This window comes from Gastrolobium bilobum, unplaced genomic scaffold, assembly GCF_033153095.1.
Source record: "Gastrolobium bilobum isolate Gb01-03AN ecotype WA unplaced genomic scaffold, APGP_CSIRO_Gbil_v1 utg1266, whole genome shotgun sequence".
Taxonomy (NCBI): Eukaryota; Viridiplantae; Streptophyta; class Magnoliopsida; order Fabales; family Fabaceae; genus Gastrolobium; species Gastrolobium bilobum.
This window is the reverse complement of record NW_026898770.1, coordinates 80,008-104,922: the sequence shown is the minus strand read 5'-3', so window position 1 is coordinate 104,922 and position 24,915 is coordinate 80,008. Positions and strand designations below refer to the sequence as shown.

Below are 24,915 nucleotides of genomic sequence, written 5' to 3'. Positions count from 1 at the left end.
ACTTCCTGGACGGATTCGAATGACCTACACATTAAGGTTCAAGCCCTCATTTGTAAGCCCCGTGTACTGAAGTCTCATCTACTGAATTGATTGGTACCGAAGTCTCATCTACTGAAAATGGAATCACTTTTCACCCTATTATTATCACCATGTTATTATTTTGGGTTTGGTGTTTGTCATTTTAAATGACATAAGTTATGTCATTTTAGGAGAAAGATAGACACAGAAAAAATAGAAATCATGGGAAAGAGAAAGTAGTGATATTTTTTAATTTAAAATTTAAATAAATTTTTTTTCTGTGTCTGTCTCTCTCATAAAAGGACAGAATATTATGTTAATTAAAATGACAAACATTTTTTCCTATTATTTTTTACGCTAAGTTTACCTTTCTTTCACATTAATTGCTTATACTTTTTTCACTTTATTCGAAATTCCAAAAAGAGAAAATAATTCTGAGAATTCAATAATATGGTTTGGTTTCTTTTACGTATATCATGGTTAAATATATCAAGGAAATGTATTAAAGTTAACAAGATCTTTTCTTAATATGATACCAAAACTATCTATCTCCAATGGTGTAGCAAGTAATCATAACCACTCATTAATGATAAGATAAGAGAGAAAAAAGTATATGACTTTTAAATGAGTGATTATGATCAAATAACATAACCACTTTTTCACACGAGAAAATTCAAATCCAAATTTTATCAGGCACAGACCTCCTCATAAGAACTCAATATCAAATTATCAATCTTTGTTTTAGCATATAGGCATCATCGACCTTGAATATTCAACTGATAACTCTCTGGAATTGAACTCCATTCTGGGCCACAAAATCGATTGGCTTGGGTCAAAGATTCCTCGAGAAAAAATAAATACCGAACAGGCCTAAGACTTTCTACTAGAAACAAGAACAATACTTGCGCCACCTCCCTTTGCATATGAAAAGTCAAACTATCATGGGCAAACAATTTATTGATAGAAACCTACATAAATAGTTGACTTTTGTAAGAAAAAGATGTCTCAGTATCGTATCTCTTTCTCCAACCCCGAAACTAAATGCCTGTTTGAAGAGATTATTTCTTATGAACCGGGACCACCATTTTTTAGGTGGTCCCTTAGTGTAAATAGGAGGATATTAGAAAAGAAGAAAAATAACAAAGATAAAAAAAATAAAAAAAAAATTAATGAAGTGAGAGAGAACACTAAAAGATTCAGTGATCCTATACCATATTAAATATTTCTCTGTTTGAATTATTCTTATTTTTAACTTCTTTTCACTTTTCTCTTTATAAGCAGAAGTTAAGCCAAATAAATTTTGAAAAAAACTCTTATAACAAAAAATTCTTTTTTTATAAGAGGAGCTTTTTTTAAAACTCTTAACATTTTTTCTTAAATTATGTTTTTAAAAAAATAAAGAGCCATAGAGATAGAAAGAGAAAGAGACTTTTCTTGAAATGTGTATTTTTATATAATCTCCAAACAAATTTTAACTTTTTTTTTTTAGCTTTATCTTAAAAATAGCTTCTAACTTCAAAATGAGGAGCTAGAGGCAAAATAAAAGCAGCTGAAACATTTTAACACTACAACGAAGTTAATCACTATAAAAATCGTAAGCGGGGAACATATTTTCAGTACTCTATGTAATAACTATTTATCAAAAGTAGAAAAAAAATGACTGATGACATTACCCAAAGGGTGGATAGAATAAATAGGTTAGTTTTTCTAACTTAGTAAAGATGTCCTGAGCCTTTAGTACTCTAATATTTTCCTCATCGGATGCAAACACAAACTTCATTCTAGATTCCATACTATCCATTTCTAACCACCACCACTCGGTAACGGATGGCTGAAATCATAAACAAGCAAGCAAGTAAAATTCAGGTCTAAGAACCTGTTAGGAGCACATGATAAAGAAGATAGGATATGATAACTTATCATATCCTACTTTTATTTCTTGTTTGGTGAGTCAATAGAATATGATTAACTTATCCTATTATCTCATTTTATCCTATCCAATACATGATTTCTTATCCTATGGAGGGAGCTGAATTAGGATTCAACAAGATAGAATACCAATCTTGAATACCCAATATATCTCCCGCTACCCAATATATTTTCACGCTATCCAATATATTTATATTTATTGCATTATATTTTTTTTTATTTTTTTCCTTTCTCCTTTTACATAATCTTATCAGATTGCTAATCAGGTGTTCATCAAACACAGGACATACTTATCAACCTCATATCATATCCTACATTTATCAGCCCCATATCTTATCCTACTCTTATCATATCCTGTCCACCAAACGAGCCCTAAAGACGCTAATATAAACTTAACAAAGCACTAGTTGCAGAAGCTAACTAACCGTTTGAATTTATCAATAAATACAATTCATAAAAACCAGTTCAATTTTAAAATTAATTAAAGCAGTCAGTAACACGCAAGTATCCTGCCCAAAAAATTTATCATTTCACATCAGAGTAATTTCCTAAAGGTTGACAAATCTATTCGAATTCTATTTCATGTCCATAGAGCTATTTACATCACGAGTTTCTCCATCCAATTAAATGTAGAATTGAAATATAAAAAAATTCACATAGCTCTTTTTTCACTTTTTCTCAATGGTAGGGAAACAGGAGGAAGAAAGAGGAGTATAAACTGAGATTTATGCATGCGATGGAGGACATGCGATAATAAGTAAAGATTGGAGTTGATGAAAAGCAAAGCTGGAGAAAGACACAGCACAAATAGTTATATCCAGATTTATGCGTGAATGGTGAAAAGATAGCAGTGAATAACTCCTATAATCAGATAGAAGGAAGCCATTAACAGTAAAACACTCTTAAGGCCACAAAACTAATTAATACTTTTCAGGGGCATGACACAAGAACTTAGTGAACATCTTCAGACTAAAGTTCTAGATAGCATGCACATGCCCACAAGTCTGCACGGGAGCAGCATATTTTGAGGTAAACACAAGTTAATTTAACAGGCAAAAGAGCCAGAACATAATGAGGGTCCAAAGGGATGGTCAAGAGAAGATGGTAAAATGCCTACCGGTTAAAATAACAGCTAACGATTTCAGAACGTTTAAAAAAAGAAAGAATAACAAAATCAACATAAATAAGTCAGAGAAGTAGCTGTATTATGTTCTCTCCCAAGCTGCTCCCTTTAGAAACATTAACCAAATTTGAAATTTATTTCTTTATATTGAATAACCAAATGTACTAGGGAAACGTAGACAATTGGTCCCAAGTAAAATCATTTTCCCAGAGTATATATCCACAGCAAGATTAATCAACCTACTCAGTATCACCATATAAGGTGAGTTTTTCTTTTTCTAGGGCCTTTGGTCCCCTTTATCCCACGAAAGAGGCAGCTAAAGAAATCAACCAAAACAGCTATTAAATGAAATAAGGAACTACATGATATAAGAAAAACAAAATATGCTGAAGAAGCAAATATCGTTCATTGAAATCACATGGTAATAACCATAACATCAGTACTTAAAAACACCTTCCATTGGCAAGATAACATGAAATTAGCTATGCACTTTAAGATGTAATCCATTATATTACAAAAGAACATGAACTAACCTACAAAACAAATATTGTCTGTAATCCTACTCCCCTTTATGTTACAGATCAGTCTTCCATCTTACAGCCCTCTTCTCCAACTGTCCAATTGAGTTTCTGATCTTCAATATATAGCCTAATGTAAAACTTGTCAAAGTAAAAGGATTGCAACATTACAGTTATCAACAAAAGAGAAACAAAGGAATGGGAAATGAACACTACAAACAGCCAAAAAGAGCTCTTACAACTTGATTGTACATTACATGCCAATGAACAAGACTAGGATCTGTCCAGTTAGAAGGAAGCACCCCCAATAAAACATGTAAGCACGAAATGAGAAGACTAATGATCTCTCCACCTAGGACTTAAAATGGGGAAAAAGCCTGAAGGAGATAATGGAAACACAAGGCCTGGAGAAGGTGGAGGTTGAGGGCCAGGGCCTAAAATCCCTGATTGTGCCATGGCGGAAAATGGGAAATTGGGTGTAAGTGGAGATGGAAAATGAATGCCAGGTGACAGTAGTGGATAAGGTGACCGAGGGGATAGCAAATTCATGTAACCAGTTGGAGAAGGCAGAAGGAATTGAGAGGTTGGGGAAGGTAAAAGGGGAGGGCCATTTTCTTGTGGTGAAGGAATACTAGGCACTGCAGGATTAGTAGCATTCATAGGTGGCACTGGACCATTAAATCTTGGAGAAGGGAACATGGGCATGGGAGGATTAGGAAGCAAAGCAGATGAAGGAGGTTGATGCTGAACATTGCCCGGTGCATGGGGTTGAGGGTGTGGATGTGATTGAGGATGAACATGGTTACCCCTCAGACCTGGATCCATCATTGAATTCTGAAGGTAGCGCATGTAGGCAGAGATGGGTGACTCAGATGTATTAGACCATATATCCCCTGGCGTTAATGGCTGCAAAGGAGTGGGTGATGGTTGTCCAAACTGAGCAGGTCTAGGTAAGGCATTATTGTACGGAACTGGAGGAGGGCCTGCAGGCACTGGCATTGGCGGGGGGAAGCGAGGTCGGTTGACTGGTGTTAACGGGGGAGGTCTAATTTTCTGCAGTCGCATGCTCTGTGGTTTTGGTGAATTGTGTTGAGGTCTAGGTGGAGGATCCTGTGAGTGTGAGGGCGATCCAGTAAGCTGCTGAACAATATTCCGGAAATCGTTTTTGCTTATGTTGTAAACGTGAGGCTGAGGTTGTTGTCTAGCAGCATTATTACCAAAATTGGGCTGATGTAAAGGGCTCTTCTTTATATTTTTTCCCATTCTGTTCACTCCCAAACTATCATTATGCCTGTTTTTGGAGTTATCCATTTGCAAAAACAAACCCAAAACCACACTTCCTCCAATAAGAAAAATACCACTTGTTTTCCCCTTCCAGTAAAACAAACCAACCCAAAGAACACGTTGAACTTCAACAATTCTAATACACTACATCAACAAACCAAACTTGAGCAGTAAACTAAGCATCCCTGAAGTCAAGCAAATTCCAAACTCAAAATCAACACCAAAAATTTCCAATTTGAATCTCAATTCGATCGCGAATCTTTATCATAAATACAGGCAACATACAGATCAATCCCACCAAAAGCACCCAAATTAACCCTAGAGCCGAGGTAAGAAGCAGAAAACATACCCTTTTTCGAGCTTAGCCCGAAATCCAAAAGAACAAACAGACTGAAAAACCAGCTTCAGAAAATTTCGCAGAATCCTCAGCACCAATGTAACCGGATCAGATCGAAAAACCAAACCCCAACACGTGGGAACCGCAAAGAGAAGGCCCCAGAAAAGGGGGGTTAAGAAAAATTGAAACTTGAGTTTGAGGGAGTAAGACTTTTTCAGAAAATCGAAAAGGGTATGAAAAAAAGGTCCACCTGAATCTTCGCAAGTGTGAAAGAGGAAAAAACGAAGGAGGAGCAGAGAAAAGTAGAAAACCCTAAGGTGGAAAAGAGAAGAAAAAACACACGTTGGAGAGTGGTCAATGGGGGGAATGAAAGTTAGGCATCAGCAGCGATTGAAATTGGGGTCCAAGCTGAAAGCTGAATGCTGATGGGGATGGAGGGAGGTGTGACTTGCGAATTGGGATGAAAACTGCAAATGAATAACGAAGTTGAGTTTTACTATAACGTCAATGGCCTGTGATATGGGAATTATGTTAGATCTTTTTTTTCTTTTTTTCTTTTTTTGGAAATAAGATCTTTTTTTCTCTATAATAATGTTATCTTTTTATATTTAGTCTTTCTTTTATCATGGTTATTTTACCGGATTTGTTATTTGTCATTTTAAATGAAATAAGTTATGTCATTTTAAGAAAGAGATAGACACAAAAAAATGGAAATCATGGGCTATGATGCACGGATACGTACACGGGATACGACAAGACGTGCCGACACGTTAATTCTAAAAAATGTCATATTTCGACACGTTGGGACACGTTTTGATATTAAATAAAAATTTTAATATATAATATAATTTATATTTAATACACGTAAGAGTCCATAATAAGTCATATAACCAATTAAATATTTAAATTTCATAACATAAATATAAATATAAATAATTTTTCGTACTTTGTTAATTTTTCATGTCAAATTTCATAACAGAAAAAAATTAATTTATAAATTATTTCTTTTATATTTAGTTAACAAAATAAAATTAAGATTTAAAAAAAAAAAATGTCCGAGCGTGTCCTAGCGTTGATCGCTTGTCAGAAAAATGTGTCGGGACGTGTCGGAGAGTTGACCGTGTGTCCCCAAATGTTGACTGCGTGTCGGATGCGTGTCCGACACGCAATTTTTTTTGCAAGTTGCGTGTCCGTGCTGAGCTGATCATGGGAGAGAGAAAGTGGGTGTTTTTTTTTAATTTAAATTTTAAATAAAAAAATTATTTTGTGTTTATCTCTCTTAAAATGACATAATTTTATGCCATTTAAAATGACAAACACTTTTCCCTATTTTATAACATAAAAATTATCTCAAATATTTCCTTTTTTTTTCTAACCTTGAGTGTATGAAGAAATCAAAAATTATATGCTTTGAGTTAGAAATATTATTTGAACCTATGTGCCGTTTTTCTCTTCGTTAAATGATAAGTAGAAATATGTGAAAAAAAAAATAATGATTTAAATATATAACAAATTTAATATATGAAAAGAATAATGGTATAAACTTAGCAATCTTAAAGAGAAAACAAAAATCAAGAGAACAAAATCATGAAAAAAGTTCAATCTTATCTTAGTGAGAATGAGAACGCGTGATTTGTTGAGTTTGTGAGTGGAGTATTATGATTGATAAATTATGAAAGAAAAAGAGAGTTTGGTCGAAAAAGGAATGGAAATAGAAAGAATAAGTATGTGCTTGTTTTCATACGAGAGAAACTAGACTTATGTGAAAAAAAAAATGATAAAAATAAATCAATAGGTTTGATTTTATGATAAAAATTTATATTAGATTATCTGTTCAATTTCAGCTTGAATAAAAAAATAAAAAAGCAATCATATTTCTCAAATAGTTGGTAGAAATTTGTGAAAAGAATAATAATCGAAACTTGGAAATCTAAAGAGAAAAGAAAAGAAAAACTGAAGAGAACAAAAACAATAAGGGCCTGTTTGATTTCAATTTTTTAAAACAGTTTTTAAATTTTAAAAACAAAAAAATAAAAAATAAAATTTGTTTGGCAAAGCTGTTTTGTAAAAATAATTTTAAAAACTGTTACTAGATTTTAGTTTTTCAAACAAAAATTAGGAAACAACTAAATGATGTTTTGGTTCTCTTTTTTAGTTTTTTGTTCCCAAAACAAGTGAAAACACAGAGAACAACTATTCTCATTAATGGCAATGATGTAAATAGTGGTGTTATCTGTATTCTCATTTTACAATATAAGTGAAATGTATTGAGTTAGGATTTGAGGGCGGCAAATTAGAAATCCTTTGAAGCCACTAAGCGTGCGCAAAAGGATTATCTCATCACCTCTTCCTCATGTGCAAGGTACAACTTCATTAACCTTAAAGCATCACGTAGTTTTGTTTAGCATATAACAGGTCAGCTTTGATTTATTTTTCTTGGATCCATTTTTGTTCCTTTTTCTTGAGTTGTTCCTTTACAATCGATTGTATGTTCTTTAAGAATGGCAGACCATCATTCTTCTTTCTCTCTCTTTCTAAAACCTCTCCCGGATCTCTCTTTGTGTGTAAACTATAGTCTGATGTGTAGATCTTAAAAAGTGGCCATTTGGATGGATAATTTGTCTTAGGGTTTAAAAGGGTTTTTCTTTTTCTTTTTCTTCAATGGCTACACCCTTTAGAATATGAATTGAGTGCCATGTTTCCGAATGTATTTGAACTCTGTCCAAGGAAAATAAACAGAGAACAACACATGAGAGGGATCATTTTGGGTGAGAACTCACTGAGTGACTCAACACACTTCTCCTTGTCACGAATTTTTCTCACGTAGAACAAGTTTTCAATGAAGGTTTGAATTTAAAAATATTTTTAGATTGGTATTTCATACAATTTTAATTTTTAAGATTTAGGAATCCATCTTTTGCAATATATTCAAGATGCTTAAAAGTTTTAACGTCTTTTAACAGATCATAATGAATTGTTTTTTGGACTTAAATTTAAGTCATTCTTAAGAAAATGTATTTTAATTTAATAAAGCAGTTCTTAAGTTTTTTTACACATATATAAGCAACTAAGGGTGTGTTACCTGTCAAAATTTCCAAATCATATCAAACTGCACACCGATTCTGCAAATCTCCCAATTAAACACTACTACATCCCAAGCGTCCTAACTGGGGTTGCTAACCATGTTTTCAAACTCTACATTCTATCTTCTCTCCTCCATGGAACACAACCAAAACTGATATCTTATACTACAATAATAAAATATATGCATAATCTATATGAGTTGTAAAGTGAAAAACTTATCTTTGTGCCAAAAATATTTGGAACTTAGAACAAGATCGAGATCCTCTTCCCTTGTGTTGAAATGATTTTTTCTCTTGAAAGTTGTTGATGATCTTTGCAGAAGTTGTAAACTTCAATTGAACTCTCACGTTCAGTATATGTTTAGTCTCTCCCCCTTTTTCTCAAAATCCATTGTTTTTTAAAGTGATATTTTTTTGAGTGTGTTGGTGAGAGATGAGTGTTGATAGGAGAAGTGTGTTGAGTCTTTTAGTGAGTTCTCACCCAAAATGATCCCTCTCATGTGTTGTTCTCTGTTTATTTTCCTTGGGCAGAGTTCAAATACATATGCCTTTTTCTTTTTGTTCATTTTCTCCTGTGAAGTAATTATTATTAGATGATTGTAGTTGGCTGCTACATAGGTGAGATTTACTTAGTATTTCGAATGTGTTCATGATTTCAAAAATGCAATTAAATTTAACATTTTGAAATGCTCATACCAGCAACAATAACAAGATTGTCTTTATGTTGTTCATTATAGATGGAAACCAATATTGACAAACATGAGTTAAAGGTCTCGCCAGATTCAATAGTTAAGTCTTTTATCCAGATTATGGTTGAAGAGGTTACCAAAGGAAATATGCAAACTGGTGTTTTTAACTCTAAACATGGAATTCCATAAAGGATAGGCTGAATTCCATAACTAACCGCTCTTTTGATGTTAAGCAAATAAAGCAAAAGTACAATAGATTGCGGTCCAAGCATCGTGAGTTCTCTTTAGTCTTGCAACACACTGGATTTGGTTGGGATGCAGAAACAAACATTGTTACTGCTAGTGAAGAAGTATGGCAATCATACATTCGGGTATCATTAATATTTTATTTGTGATTTATGATTTTACTTGATTGTCAACATTTTTAAGTATAATTCGATTATTTTTTAAAATTATTTTAGGCACATTCGGAGGCTGCTCAATTTCAAAACAAAAGATGTGAGCATTACAAGTTATTGGGAATCATATTCAATAGAAGTACTGCAACCAAAATACTTCATCATTGCTCTACTTAAGACCCACCCAATACAGATGAAGAACAAGAGCTTGAAAATTAATACCTTAATAATGGGGTTCATGTAGATCTTGATGGGGATAGTTCAAATGATGACATACAAACAAATGAGTACAACACACATGGGAGAAAGCGTAAAATTCAAGTAAGAGAGTGCAAGTCACACAAAAAGTCTAAAACATATCAAATGGGAGATGCACTTAAAGCATGGGTCGAAGCATCTAAAGTAAGAGCAGAAGAATCTTTAGCTAAAGCTGAAAAGTATAGGGTCACTCCTTCAGTTGACTATTCTATTGCAAAGTGTGTGATTGCCCTTGATGAGATTAAAGATATTGCTAATGACATCCACCTAAAAGCTTTGCAAAAGTTTATGGAACCTAGTTGGAGGGAAGTGATTCTTACCATGTATACTGATACGAGAAATATATGGTTAGATAGTCTTGATTGAGAACCTTTGCATGTGTGACTGATGTTTTTTGGTTGGGTCATGTTATGTTGTAGTTTGCTACACTTAAGTTTTAGTTTTGGTGCTGCAGTGTGGCTTTAGGGTTTATTTTGCAACTTTAGTATTGATCAGATTCACTTTGTTGTGAGTACAACTTTTGTTTTGCTAAAAACTTTGCTCTGATCATTTCTGTTAATGTGGACATAGATATTTGTTTTGGAAAATATTAATGCAAAGGAACACACTTGATCGTATGTGTAGTCTTGACTTATGGACTTCTGTATAGTAGGATGTATAATGTTCAACCTAGCTTATGTATTTTGTTGTGTAGTTGTAGCATAATAGTTATAATAATTTGAAGTGTTATGCACTTGGAGTTCTTTTGTTTACTTCCTTTTTGCCAAATGAATGTTCCAGTAGTCGTACAAGTCTGCATACCTTGTTAATGGATAGTAGTCTTGTAACATCAATTGAGAAAGATGCTAGATCTCACTTGTTATATACTTGAATGTACTTGGTAATGATTTACAATCTCATTTATATCCAAATGCTCTAATTGTCCATTAATCACACTTATATATAAATAACTAGATGTATTAAATATAAAGGAAAAACATAGATATATTTAAAGCCATTATCGTATTTCCCATATCAAAGGAAAAAGTTTATCCAGTGGGATGAAATTAATAGTTATGGACTGAGATTTTGTATCTCCTAGGCTTAGTTCAAGCTCAAATTTTGCTGACTTGAAAACTTTACTATATAGCTGTGTTGGTTAAAGTTTAGGAGATACAAAATTAACCTAAGATTTTGAAAACTTTACTATTTAGGCTTATGTCCATAACTATTAGGCTTATATCTAAGTTAACTCTAATTGCCCTTGATCAATACAATTAATTGTATTCAATAGTAAAATTATGTCCTAAAGTTTATAAATCAGCTGTGTTGGTTAAAGTTTGTGGTATGTAAAACTTGTACTATCACTATAACTAGCCTGATAAGTGAACTACAACAGCACATCTGAAATTGAAAAAGTTTGAAGGTATGCTTACATTATCACTATGTAGCACTAAAGGAAAGGTAATCAAATATGAGTACTTTTTTCTCATATACATTACATGATGGTGATAGGGGTAAATAGGGACCTGAAATTGTTACAATAAAATTTGCTCTGAATGCCTGATTTTATAAAAATAATAATAATAAATAAAAAAATATGATCTTGATATTTTAAATTTACATCCAAGGTGATTTTTAAGTTATTTGATATTGTTAAAAAATTATAAAATGAAGTTTACATTACATATGGTGCGGAAATAAGTTCTCCTTTAAAACATTACATACGGTTAAAAAAATTTATAAATTAAATTGACAAAAAAATAGTAATCAAACGAGTTTTCTATTTTTTGACTTTGAAAACATGTTTCCAAAACAAAATTACCAAGCAAATTTTTTTGTTTTTTAAGTTTTAAAACTCTTTTAAAAATAATTTTATCAAACAGATTTTTTCCTTTTTTGTTCTGAAAAACAGTTTTTATAAACTATTATACAAAACTATTTTAAGAATAAAAAAATTAAAACACAATCAATCAGACCCTAATATTCTTACCTAAGTGAGACTGAGAACACACAATTTGTTGAGTTTCTTAATTATGAATCGGAGAAATTACGGATTAGGAATAGAGTTTGATCATTTTTGCCAGAAATAGTAGCTAAAAAGAAAGAATAAGTGTGTTCTTATTTTAATGGAAGAGAAATTAAATTTTTGTGGAAAAAATTGATAAGTCTAATTGTGAGTTAATCTAGATTGGCCCTAATTATATCCCATATAAATTTAAGATTTATGAGTTAAGGTGGAAAAAAATAGCCATTCAGGTTGTGTTTGAGAGACACTATTAAGAAGGGTAACAAAGGAAGGGGAAGATTTTACTTATGTATTCCCCTTATTTGTGAGTTTAACAAAATAGGGGAAGGAAATTGGAGGTTTTTGTAAATTTCTCTAAAATCCTTTTTACCTTTTGAAATTAAAATTCCTCCAATTTGGGGGTATGAGAAGAATTTTTAACTCCCAAATACGGTGAAGTGAATACCTTTATTTTTCTTTACTTCATTTCCCTCTCTCTCATTGGATCTCCTTCTTTCCCTTCCTCTCCAAACTTCTAAACACATCATAAGCTTTAAAAATAATAGGTTAAGAAGGGAAAATGGGATCGGTCTTGGTTGGTAATTCATATTGACAGCCTACAAAGCACCGACACGTCAAATTTGAAATGAAAAGAAAAACGCGTCGAACACGTGTAGAATACCGACATGTTCCGACACGCGTCCGACACGTAGTCAACTTTTTATGACACGATGACTATTCCGACACACGATTTTGACTGTGTCCGACACGATCAATGGGTACAAATGTAATTTTTTTGAAATTTTAATAAAATTAAAATAATTTTAAAATAAAAACAATTTTTAAAACAAAAAAAAAACATTTTGTCGAACGTTTTGAGCCTTAAATCAGTCACCACTCAGACTCACCATCGTCGTTCTCCCTCACGTCGTCGTCCGTCAGTGCTAGTGCCAGGTCTCTTCTTCGTTCTCAACCAACCCTTTGAGGTCTACACGGTATAGCTCGGTGGGCATCACTTGCTTTTGGTGTTGGGTTAGGAATTGGATCAGTATACGAATAGTGTTCTCCTCTATTTCATGGATCTTCACCCAATTTAGCATCACTTAAGGTTTCTAACACACCTATTCAGGTATTATTTTCTTCTTCATTCTCTCTATACTTACAAACATGCTAACATCCTCAATTTGATTTTATTGTTTGTTCCAACAATTACAACTTGTTGTTGTACCTAAATACTAGTTTGGGTAACCTTATAGTTGAAGGTCTGACACCATTTGGGGAAAACTGTTGCAGCTGCGGAAGACGTTTGGGCAAAGGATAATAGGGGAAGATCCTAGTGAATACGTAGAAAAGGAAAAAAGGGGTGCAAGGAGGTAAGTTAAAACCCCCTTCATCTCTTCTATAATTTTGGTTATGGGTGGCTCTATGGGCATTGGATGTTATATATGGGTTGGTAATAGGAATGATGATATCTTCCTTCTATGCATGTGTGTTCTAAAGGACTATATGGTTCTAAAGGAATTGTGTTATCTTCCTTCCATGTATGCATATTTCTTTTTGAGTTACCTTGATGAGATACCCTTGAATTAATTTGCATGTTGATTAATGTTGTGAGTTTTGTGAAAATTTGATGCATATAAGTTGTTTGTATTAATGGCCGAGAGTCCTACAAACAGGTTTTTGAGTCTGTATGTATGCATATTTCTTTTTGTAGCATTCTTAAAGCAACAAATAAGATCACTCCAAAACGTGCTAAAGACTTGGTTTATGTGCATAGCAACCTTCGACTCTTATCAAGCAAGAGTTATAGTTATGTACAAGGAGCAAATCAAAAGTGGGATATTGTTGGAGATACATTCGATTCACTTGAAGATGTTGGAGATCCTCAATTTGCTAGTCTTTCACTTGATGAGCCAGAGATAGAAGCCGTGATTATTCAAGATGGAGATGAAAATAATTGAACTTATGAGTAGTCTACACTCTACACTATACACTTTTAGGATGTTCTATTATTTTTGCTTTATATTTATGTTATGAAATTTAAATATTTGATTTGATATGTGACTTATTATGGGTTTCTATATGTATTAAATGTAAACTATATTATATATTAAAAATATTATTTAATATCAAAACGTGTCCTAACGTGTTGAAATATGATATTTTTTAAAATTAACGTGTCAGAATATCGTGTCGTGTCGCGTGACGGTGTCGGTGCATCATAGAATGACAGCTTTAGTTGTAATGCAATCTAAGGATAATTAAGTAGTTTTTTTTTTATGATCTTCAAAAACTCGCATTTTTTTAGTATTTCTTTCCAATTGTGAAAACCTTGGCAAAGTGAGGTTTATTTTTAAGGGAGTGTTTTGTTGGAGGATTATTTTTAGATGCCTGAAAAAGTGAGGTTGAGTTTCCTAAAATCCCATGTTTGGTAGCACATTGGATGAAATTATCTCACGAATTTCCAGGGAATCTATTTCCTATGTAAAAATGGAAGCAAAATCCAACCAAAGAATACCACCCATATGGTGGTATTCTGACTTTCTCGAGAAAATAAAAAATTAGTGGCGAAAATTTTGACAAAATTAACCCTGAGTAAATTTCTTTTGCTAGTCGAGATTCAGCGAAAAACCAAAAACGCCTTTTCCTTCTCTGAACGGTAATGCTTCAAATCTCAACCATCTTCGCCTAGGGTTTTTTTTCCTTTCTTCGTTCATAATCAAACCCTGTTCTTCAATCTTCTTCACCGATTGTTTCGAGCACCACATTGTTGAAGTGCTGATTTCTGCTTTGAAGCAGAGAAATCTTAGTTTGTTTAGCTAGCTACTGTGTTCAGTTCAGTTCCCCATTGTCAGCATCCTTGCTGAGGGGCTGGTTTTTTGGTTACTGGAATAGGTCATTTAGTCTTTACTTGTTGTCTGTTACTATTTAATTTACTATGATGGAGCTAGTTTTCTGGTTACCGGAATGGGTCATTGTCAACAAAATGTCGCTTCGTTTGTTGCAAATGTTGAATTACTTATGGTCTGTTATTGTTTAATTTCTTGAAGTGAACGAAAAAAGAAAATAAAAAAGAAGAAGTTGTTGAGATGAACAGAACAAAAAAAAAATGAAGTTGAATAAACAAAAATGAGGCTAATTTTGTAAATTCGGTCTACATATTGGTAATATTTTATCATCAACCAAACATAGTATTAAAAAAATTGGCCCAACATTTTTAAGGAATATTTGGTCTATCAAACAATATTTTGGTAATATTTCTTGAAAATTTATTTTTCCAACATACTCTTAAAAATTGTGATTTTTGGATAAGAAAAAAAATTCATATACCGAACATCTATGTAGCACCGATACTGGCACGAGACACGTGACACGATACGACACGACACTCCGACACGTTAATTCTAAAAAATGTTAGATTTCGACACGTTAGGACACATTTTGATATTAAATGATATTTTTAATTTATGTAGTGTATATTATATTAAATATTCAATAATTTAACAAAAAAATGAAACTAAACTTATAATATTCATCAATTTTTCAAAAAAACATAAGATATCCCAAATATTTATATTAAACATAATAAAATAGTAATCGTAATCCAACGAATCTAATAGTTGAAATTAAAAACTCAACGCAACACCTTTAAATCTTTTTTTAAATTTCTATAACGCGTGTTGGAATGTCGGAGTGTCGAAGAGTGTCAAAAAATATCGAACACAATATGTCAGAGTTTTTGAAGTGTCAGTGCTTCGTAATCATAGCCGAACGTTGACTGAAAGAATTTATGTGTTTGACTATATAGACGAAATTTGAAAATTGTCATCTTTAAAAGATAATTGTGAAACACACTAACACAGACCACAGTAGAACATGCGCTCTTGATGGACATTCGTAGTCTAGACTCTAGAAAGCAAAAGATTTGCTCGAAGATATTTTATCGCCGAAACTATTATTTTTGTCACTATATTTCTCATGTATTTTGTCTAGAAAAAAAAGGTTATATTTTTCTTATATAGTAAAAAAATAATTATCTCACCCAATGAGTGCAGCTCAGTTGGTAACTTGGCGCTGAGTTAGTGGGGTTGGATATGTGTTTAATTCTCGCTGAATGCATTCTTGGAGAGGGGACTGAACCTTTAGCTATCACTGTTCCCCCGCACTCCGGATTAGTCCCATAGCCGGCTCAAAGAGTCGAAGCTCGTAGGGATACCGGAGGGAGCCAACTCGTCTCAAAGACATAATTAGGGTTGAGTAATTCCAAAAATAATAATAATAATAATTATCTCATGTTATAGAAATAAAATTATAAATGAATCTATATGTAAGAGGAGAGAAAAAATAGACGTAAGATCCACCTATTTTATGTGTGTAGAAAACTTATTTATCTTATGTAATATAAGTTAAATATAATTTATTTTGTCCGGAAAACAATGCCAGTCACTCGTCAAGTTGCTTGTTAGTTTTAACTTTAATGATGATGTTGAGGTTTGATTAGAAGATCCGTCACTTCTTATATATAATATACTCGTTTATACCTTTTTCCTTTTATTAATAAAGGATTTAATGTTTGTTGTATTATAAAAAGTAAAATAATTTTTTACATATATATATACACAAGTATATAGGATTATATATTTATTTTTTATTATTCTTTTTATATAAGTTTCATATACTTTTATACATGTACATATAAAATATGAAATAATTTTAGGGAAAAAAGTATATGATATTACTTTAGATAACTTTGTCTAATGTTTATCAAAATGACGTCGTTTTGTGGTTAAATAATTAAAAAATTAGAATGATAAAAACTATTATAATCCTGAAATAAATTAAAATTACAAAAAACCATGATTTCCGTCCCAAAACGACGTCGTTTCGGTAAACATTAGATAAAATTATCTAAAGTAACTTTAGAAAACACAAATTCATAATTTTATTTCTTATAATATGAACAACATCAAATTCATTAATGAATTATATACTTTTCGAAAAGGAAAAAAAAATCCAGCGTTATTATCTATCATACATAAAATTTAAAGACTTTGATCTATATATTTCTCGTAGTATTAAAACAAATTTGGACTATACTAAAAAATACAAAACAAATTTATCTACCAAACGTGGATTGGTAAGGGGAGGTTAGAATCCTGGGCTTGAATAAATATTTCTCATGGCACAAGCTAAAGTCAACCTAGCCATTAAAAATTATAATTGGTGGGCATCGCTCTGTGAGGAAAACCCCTTGCCCCCTAGTAGCAATGTCAACGAGTCAATTTAGGTCCGTATGGTATGCGGTATTTTTTAGAATTTTCGAAAAATTAAATTTTTCTAAATTTTAAATTTTTAGATGTTATCATAAACTGAATGTAAAAGTTATATTTTTAAAAATTGAGATTTTTGAATAAAAAAAAAATTTCTCCTCTACCAAAGTTTAAAGAACCCTTCACTGATCCAATACAGCAGATGGTTCTGCATATATCATTATTGGCTGGATTCTTAATTTATTTATTTATTTATTTTATTTTTTTGGGAAAGGGAAAAAACCCCATATAATTTTTCTTAGAATCATTTACTCTTAAAATGATATTTTTCATCTTGACTCCTTAGCAAAAGTGTCTAACTCCATTGTTGCAAACTTGGTTTTATAAATATAATATGAGACAGCTTATATTTTTACAAACTCTTACAAACTACACTATGTAAGATCGGTCCTACATTAATCACACAGTGTACGACCGCCGACCGGTCCTACATTAGTGTAATTGCAAAAAAAGTTTGTAAACGGATCCTGTCCCATATAATAATTGTTGATTTTAAGAAGGGATTAGCGTTTTTAATATTGTAGAAGATAATTTTATCTTATATACACATATAAAAATATATGGAACTTGTATTTTCATATTTTTCATATGAGTCTCACATACTTTTATATGTGTGTAGGAGATCAAATTATCTTTGATAATATGAGAAACATTATTCCCTTCTAACTAGGGGTGTTCATCAACCAATCCAAACCGATTCAAACCGCAATGACCGAATCAAAAAATTGATAACCAAAAAATCAAAAACCAAAAACAGAAAAATAAATGGATATTTTAATTGGATTGGATCGATTTTCGATTTGGTTGGTAAAAACTAGTCCAATGTATCATGTATTTATTATTTTTGAAAAATGATGACTTGAAATCTTGTTGTTTTATAGACTTCGAATCTTGGATGTTATTGATAGCAAATTATCTTGTTTTAGTTTTTTATTGTCTATATTAATATATTTTAACTCTTCATGAGTTTAAGACTTGTTTTAGTTTGAAGACTTGAATTTCCATTGATTTACTTTGAATGTCTTTTTTTTTTTTGGTGAGGACTTTGAATGTCTTTCTTTTGATATAATTAGTGATTTGTATGACAATTGAATTGGATTGGATTGGATTTTTTGAAGGAAAAAAATGATTAAAGCAAAGGATTTGAATCAGATAATATTTGCTTCAAAATTAGTTCCATTCAGATCCCCATTACCCTACTTTTCACAATGGTGCAGTATACTGTATGCTTGCGAAATCGCTTTTTATTCATATTATGGTCCTCACCTTAAAAGTAATAATTATCTTTAGAAAGTATTTAATTTATCAGCTTATGAATTAATTGATATTTCTAATTACACATATCTTGAAAAAAAATGTAGATAAAAGGAAACAAATTTTTCTCGGCTTTCTCATTAGTTTTTTTTTTTTTTTTTTTTTTGGAGATACAAGAAAAAAAACAAAAAACAAACTAACTAATAGCTAGGGGTGTTCATCAACCGATCCAAACCGATTCAAATCGTAGTAACCGAACCGAAAAATCGATAACCGAATAAACCAAAAACCGAAAAATCGAAAACTGATTAAAAACCGCAAATTTTAATTGGATTGGATCGGTTTTAGGATGAGTTGATGAAAACCGATCCTATCCAAACCGATCCAATATATTAATTCCCCTTTACCTATTTGGGGTTTTCCCTAATCATAGCCTAAAAATTTCTAAACCCAAGACCCATTAACCCATCAACTAAACCCAAGAAAAAATCTAGTCACATCTCATCAACAAAATTTTATCTTTGTAGAGCTTCATATCTCATTGTCAAAAAAAAAACTATATTATAGTTTACTAATGCTTTAGTATTTCAAAAAACAAATTTACGCCAATATATACAAAAGATGTTATTTGCACAATAATCATGAAATAAATTTTAGAATTTTCAAAAAACCGAAAACCGATCCAATCCAAATCGAAAAAAATTGGATTGGATCGGATCGGATTTGAAAAAAAATCAAAACCGAATGGATGATTATATGATCAAACCGAAGGGATTGGATCAAATGATTTTTGCTTCTAAAACTGATCCAATCCAGACCGCGAACACCCCTACTAATAGCTATGTTTCTAGGCCAAGAGATGCCCAGCCTCTGCAAGCAATCAGGAGGAGGGTTGCTGAAGATTAAAATATCCCAACTATGGAGATGAGCTTGGATAGCAAACCAATCAGCCACACTATTTCCTTCTCTTTAGGTGTTAGTAATTTTAACTTCCCAATTCCTATGAAGGAGAGAACGATTTTGCAACACCAGATTAGAGAGGGGATGATGGGGGAACATCCTTCCTTAATGAATTTATGAGCAGCTTCTAAATCACCTTCCAAGTGAATCTTTTTATATCCAAGATTCCAGGCCAGCTCCAAACTAACTAGCACACCCCAAAGCTCAGCCATGGTAGACGTTCCAATACCAAGATTTTTAGAAAAATCCCTAATCCAATTGCTAAAAGCATCTCTCAAGTCACCTCCACAACCTGTTCGAGCACCACCACTGCCACAAGAACCATCGGTGTTTACTTTAATCCAGCCAACTTCTGGGAATTGTCAGGAAATAAAAGCATGTTTCCTGGGTTTAGGATGCAGACCAGCTTTACAAAGGAGCTTTTGACCATCAAGAAAATTTAGTTTGAGACTTTGAGCACTCCTAACAAGAGTCTCAACAGCAAGATGAGTATTATCAAAAACCAATTCATTTCTACCTGCCCAAAGTTTCCAACAGACAACACCAACAAAAGGGCCAGTTTTGATCCATATGCAGGAGCGAGGAAGGAGATAAGTTATGAAAAAGCCATTAAGAGAAGTTAAGAGAGAAGAAATAGGACCAGTTACAAGGAGGAATAAAAGATTTCCAAACCTCTTTGGACTATGAGCAATCCCTGACCATATGGAGGCAACTTTCACACTCTCGAAGGCATCTAGGACAGGTATCAAAGTCTGACACGTGTCTAGAAAACTTTTTATTCTTTTAGGGCCTTTCCAACTCCAAATGAAATCCCACTTCCTTGTTGAATTCCCGAAAGGGACACCAGTAAGAAGACACTAAGCAGAACTAATGAAAAATTTCTCATCCTTAGAGCTAGCCTATGAGACTCGATCCTGGCCATTGCAAAAAAAATGGGGATGTTCCAACAATTCTATGGAGCACTAATTGGAGCAAAAGGTGTTGAAATTTCTCCAAATCCCAACATTCAGAAATTGAGACAACATCTCATTAGTTATTTTGAATATAAAGTAATTGACAATACTGATGCAACTCAAAAACATGGGGTGAGAGAGGCTCGAACTCTCGACCTCAGGATAACTCAGAAGCTATGAGACCTACGCGCTAGCCAACTGCGCCACCACCCCTATGAGTTTTGAGGGCCGTACAAAAGCATCTAATACTGAGTTTTTTGTTACTTTGTTACACATCGACAAGACCAACCCAGCTTCAGAGCTTGTCCAAGTTATTTTCAGTTTTGACGAATCCAAACAACATAAACTCAAACATCGTCTCTTTCATCTTTATTACAGTGTGTGTCAATTACATGTTCTCTGTTCTGCGTTTTTTACTCTCTGTGTCTGATACAATCTCAAGGACACGTGCGGATCTGCACCCTCCAAGGTAACTCAAACTCCTTCCTCTTCTGCATGTTCTCCACTTTTCAATTACTCATTAAATAAATATAGCTACAACCATTTAACGTTGAAACCTCAAAGCTTCTGTTGCTGAGTCACTTTTTCCATACACATGGTTGTGTTTTTTTTTTCCCCCTCTCTGATTTGAGGACGGAAACCCCTCTCACCTTAACCCTTTTGGTAGCGAATTTTGCACGGTTTAATTGTAATCTGTTTTGCTGCATAACCCTATGACTATGACTGTAACGGTGTTGTCATGAATTGAAATTGCCATTTTTTTCTTGCCTGATTTGGGGACTGTGAGTTTCTCAAAGTTCAAACTACTTATCTGTTTCTTCCGGTGCCACATTATAGTCTGCTGCTAGGATCACTTCATACCCTTTGCCGCAGATTCTTCATTTTTCATGATCCGAGTTTTTGTGATAATTTACTTGTTGCTTACTGAAATGTAGGGGATGCATTCTGTTAAATTTTTTTAGAACTGGCCCAGGAGCTGTATTTCAAGCCCTGTACTTTATAGTTAACTCATCTTCTACGACCTCCTTTTTGTAACTAAAATAAAATAAAATAAAAAGATTGCTGCTATAAAGCTCTTGCTATCTGCGGGTAACCAAAAGGGGGAAAAAAATTCTTGGATTAATCTGCATTTTATTTATTTACTTATTTATTTGGTTTTGTTTTCGTTTACTTCCATTTTAATTCTAGTAAAGCCCCTATGCATAAGACAAAATGAATGGCTAATGAGCTATCTTCGATTCGAATCTCATGATTCGATTTGATTCGGCAAGCCAGCGATTCTTATCATGATCTATGCATAAATTGGTTTGATTCCGTATCACTAATATGAATCGAAGATTCAATGATTCATTTTATTTTCTTTTTCTTTTTTGCTTTCTTTCATCAATTCTCATTAAATAAATTGAAGAGTCAAATAAGCTTAAGTTGTTAAGTGAGAAAGGAACTAAAGGACTATTACTATATTCATCTATTTGATTATTACATTGTCCTGTTTTCATTCTTCTGAAACAGGGGAATCACACCGATACTCACTCATTCTATGCATCCTATTTGACTATTCTACTGCTCTTTTTAATTCTTTTGATACTAAAGTTTCACCAAGTCACTTGCTCACTCTATATGCACCTTATTTGGTTACATTATTACTCTATTTTTTGTTTTTTTTTAAACATAGGCTTTACCCAATCGTTTTATGTGACTCAGTTATGACTTATGACTTAAAATTTTGTTTTGTGAGAATTATGGTCGAATTGTTTTGTCCATTTCTAGTTTAAAATTATTACATTGTTAAGCTATATTTCATTGTGTCTTTGAATGTTAAGATTTGATACAATTCACCATTCAAAAACTAGGTTGGCAATTCACGATTTCAATTGCAATTTGATGACCTTGTTTGGAAGTATTCGACTTGCCATAATTGCATCTAAAGTTTGTAATCAATAATATCACTTAATGAGTGGGATCATAGGATTATTGGAGTCGGATAATTATTGCATCAGGGCACATTTAGCACATACATTGTCTGTAGGACAACTTTATCGGAAGAAGCTATTCATGACATTAACTACATGTCAGAGTCTGACTAAGTTTGATTTGTTGCATCTTCTTTTTGCAGGAGATTCCATCTGTCATTAAGTTTTAATTCTTCAAATCATACATTTCTTTCTTTTCTAATTCTCATTTATGGTAAGTTAAACAACATTCAATACAAGAAACTTTAGGTAACTCCCTATGATCATGCTGCGATTTCCATTGATAATTTATTTCACTCCCCTACAAAGTCAATGATCTCAAAATACCTATTTGGCAAGAGCCTAAATGATTCCGTGCCAAGAAATCACATTCCCACATTCCTAAGTTAAGCATATGATGAGATATGGTAGGCAAAGGCAAAGGCGCCTTTAAGGCACTAGAGGTTTTAAAACCTTGAGAGGAGAGGTTCCATAAAGCGCATGTCATACTAGAGAAAGGCATGAGCATTAGAAAAGGATAATAGTAATATTTGAACATTTTGCACTGATTTTCCATATAAATTTACTACTCAAGCATAATATTCATAGTAAAAATGATATTCATCCTACAAAACTATAGGTTGCTTGCTGCTAACAGTCAAGCCTAACAGTTAGCAAGTTAGATGGCTAGTCCTAAGCTTCTTTTAACATTCTGACTAATTTGATTAGATGACTGAGCTTTCATAAATTTTTCACTGTTATCAATAAGATGCTAAAGGCATGTCTTGCATGAACCAGAAAGACGCTGACAACGCCTTTTGGTGCCTTCGGCTACACATTGATGAGATTTCAGCGAAAATAATATAAAAAAAGACTGAAAGATAAGAAAAGAGGAGAAAATCACCATTTTGCATCATTGGCAGGATATTTTTTACATTTTGCAGGACTACTATAGCATATTTTTCTAGTTTTATGATTGACTATATAATTTTGTTTTTGTTTTATTCCATGTTTCCTATAAACAAATTGGTTATCTACATTTCTTTAGCTTTAATAATACGCCCATCCATTTCAAATTTTGACACATCCATTTTTCCTTGGGGTTGAGGAGGGAGCCTTGTCAGAAAAGTGGCCTCTCAATGAAGGGCAGGCACTATTTTGTAGTTTTTCTCCATTCACTGTTTGTTAAAACTTTATTTATTGGTTATTATATATAATCTGATTAATTGTGATACCGGAGTGGAGAGGCTACTAAAGCCTAAAAGGATGTATAACATAGACTAAAAAGCTAACTTGCTCTAATAAAAATATGAGATGCTTGCATCACGGGAATTATGACATGGAATGAATTTCTAGATTTCATCCTTAGCTAACTTGATTACTGCAGATGCTAGCCCTATTCTGAGAATGGAAAACAAGCAAACTGGTTCTGGAACTCAAGATAATTCTATAATGAAGTCCGTTGATCAAAGAGCACGATCTAAAGGGCGTAGTGACATATTGACTAGACGTTTAAAGAATCGAGAGAGACAACGTAGATATAGGGCTCGTAAGCGTCTAGAAGCTGAAACCAAGAAGCCTTTTATTGTAGAGGAGACAGCAGCAGTGCAAGTAGAACTACAACCAAATGGGAATCACAATTTCATGACCCGAATATATTGCAAACGAGATTGGAAAAAGGATGCAAGACGGGCTCATGTTTCAAAGCATCAAGAAATGAATGGATCTATTGATCCTTCTCCAACACTAACTTGTGTACCTGAGGTGACATGCTTAGCCCTTGGGAATAAGGCAGAAACAATGCTAGAGAGGGAAATTCAATCTGGACCTTCTAATAATGAAATTCCTAGAATTGTGCTGGGTCGTAGAGATTGGAAAGCAGAAGCTAGAAGAAAGAAAAACTAGTGGATTTTTCATTTCTTCTTTTAAAAAGAGTACTTTTCCCACTGGACTTTCTGTTGTATGATAGACATTATATAATGTAAAGAATGCTGGAAAAATCCCTGTTACATTATTTGGCAGGTTTTGAAGTTATAAGCACCGAAGAAAACTGTGTTTCTGTCTCATTTTCTATTTAATTCTTTCATACTTTTCATTGCAGACGTAGACAGGGTATTAAAGAACACGCTTAGCTAAGTTGAATCCGGTCATTACTTGATCTTTGGCACATAATTAAATTAGAAGTCCATCTCCACTGTGAAAAGATATATGAAGTACCATGTATGCATGGAGAATTTTTAAATTTTCTTTTTTGAGTGCAATGCATGTTTCACAGACAAGCTACCAATCTTCTTCGGGGGAGGATCTTTTGTTTTCATTTCATGTAAACGACTAGAATGCTTGTAAAATGTGTTGTTTATCCTTAGATCCATTGAAACTGCAATTTTCAACGGCCTTGGTAGAATAGGATTGAAATAGATCAACTAAAGTATAATAGAAGAATTGAATACTGGTTTTACTCTTTGCTTGTCAGAACTTGAAAGCTAAATGGTCAACAATGTGCTCAAGCCTCAATGTTTCATGGTCGGTCATTCTACCCCTATTCGGGTTTCCTTTTCCTTTTATTTTAAAACACCTTAAATTTCATGTCTAGCCAGAAAGATTGATTATAAATGAGATGAATTTCATATATTGAGTCATGACTTACAATGAATGAGTCAGAATGAAAACAAAAAAATAAAATAAATTACAAGGGATGTAAATTACATATGGTGCAAAAAAAAGCGCTCTCATAACTTGTACCAGGCGCTTGAAACACCATATTTATAACACACATCCACTCTAATCCCCGCTTCCCCAGTCTTTTCATCATTCCCTCACAAACAAAGTATACACAATGTAG

The 24,915-nt window shown here is 33.0% G+C and overlaps 2 protein-coding genes and 1 non-coding gene across 3 annotated transcripts; 1 reads left to right on the top strand and 2 right to left on the bottom strand.

Moving 5' to 3' along the window:
- Positions 1-3,717: 3,717 nt before the first annotated feature.
- On the bottom strand, positions 3,718-5,226 carry LOC133283948 (protein HAIKU1-like). The gene has a single exon (XM_061480881.1). The coding sequence runs from the start codon at positions 4,897-4,899 to the stop codon at positions 3,925-3,927; it is 975 nt and encodes a 324-aa protein (XP_061336865.1). The 5' UTR covers positions 4,900-5,226; the 3' UTR covers positions 3,718-3,924.
- Positions 5,227-20,249: 15,023 nt separating this feature from the next.
- TRNAM-CAU (transfer RNA methionine (anticodon CAU)) lies at positions 20,250-20,334 on the bottom strand. The gene is given in 2 exon segments: positions 20,250-20,285; positions 20,297-20,334. It is a non-coding gene; the product is annotated as a tRNA-Met (tRNA).
- A 25-nt stretch (positions 20,335-20,359) lies between these two features.
- On the top strand, positions 20,360-24,113 carry LOC133283969 (uncharacterized). Its single transcript, XM_061480904.1, has 2 exons — positions 20,360-20,590; positions 23,461-24,113. The coding sequence occupies exon 2, from the start codon at positions 23,481-23,483 to the stop codon at positions 23,976-23,978; it is 498 nt and encodes a 165-aa protein (XP_061336888.1). The 5' UTR covers positions 20,360-20,590; positions 23,461-23,480; the 3' UTR covers positions 23,979-24,113.
- The last annotated feature ends 802 nt before the right edge of the window (positions 24,114-24,915 follow it).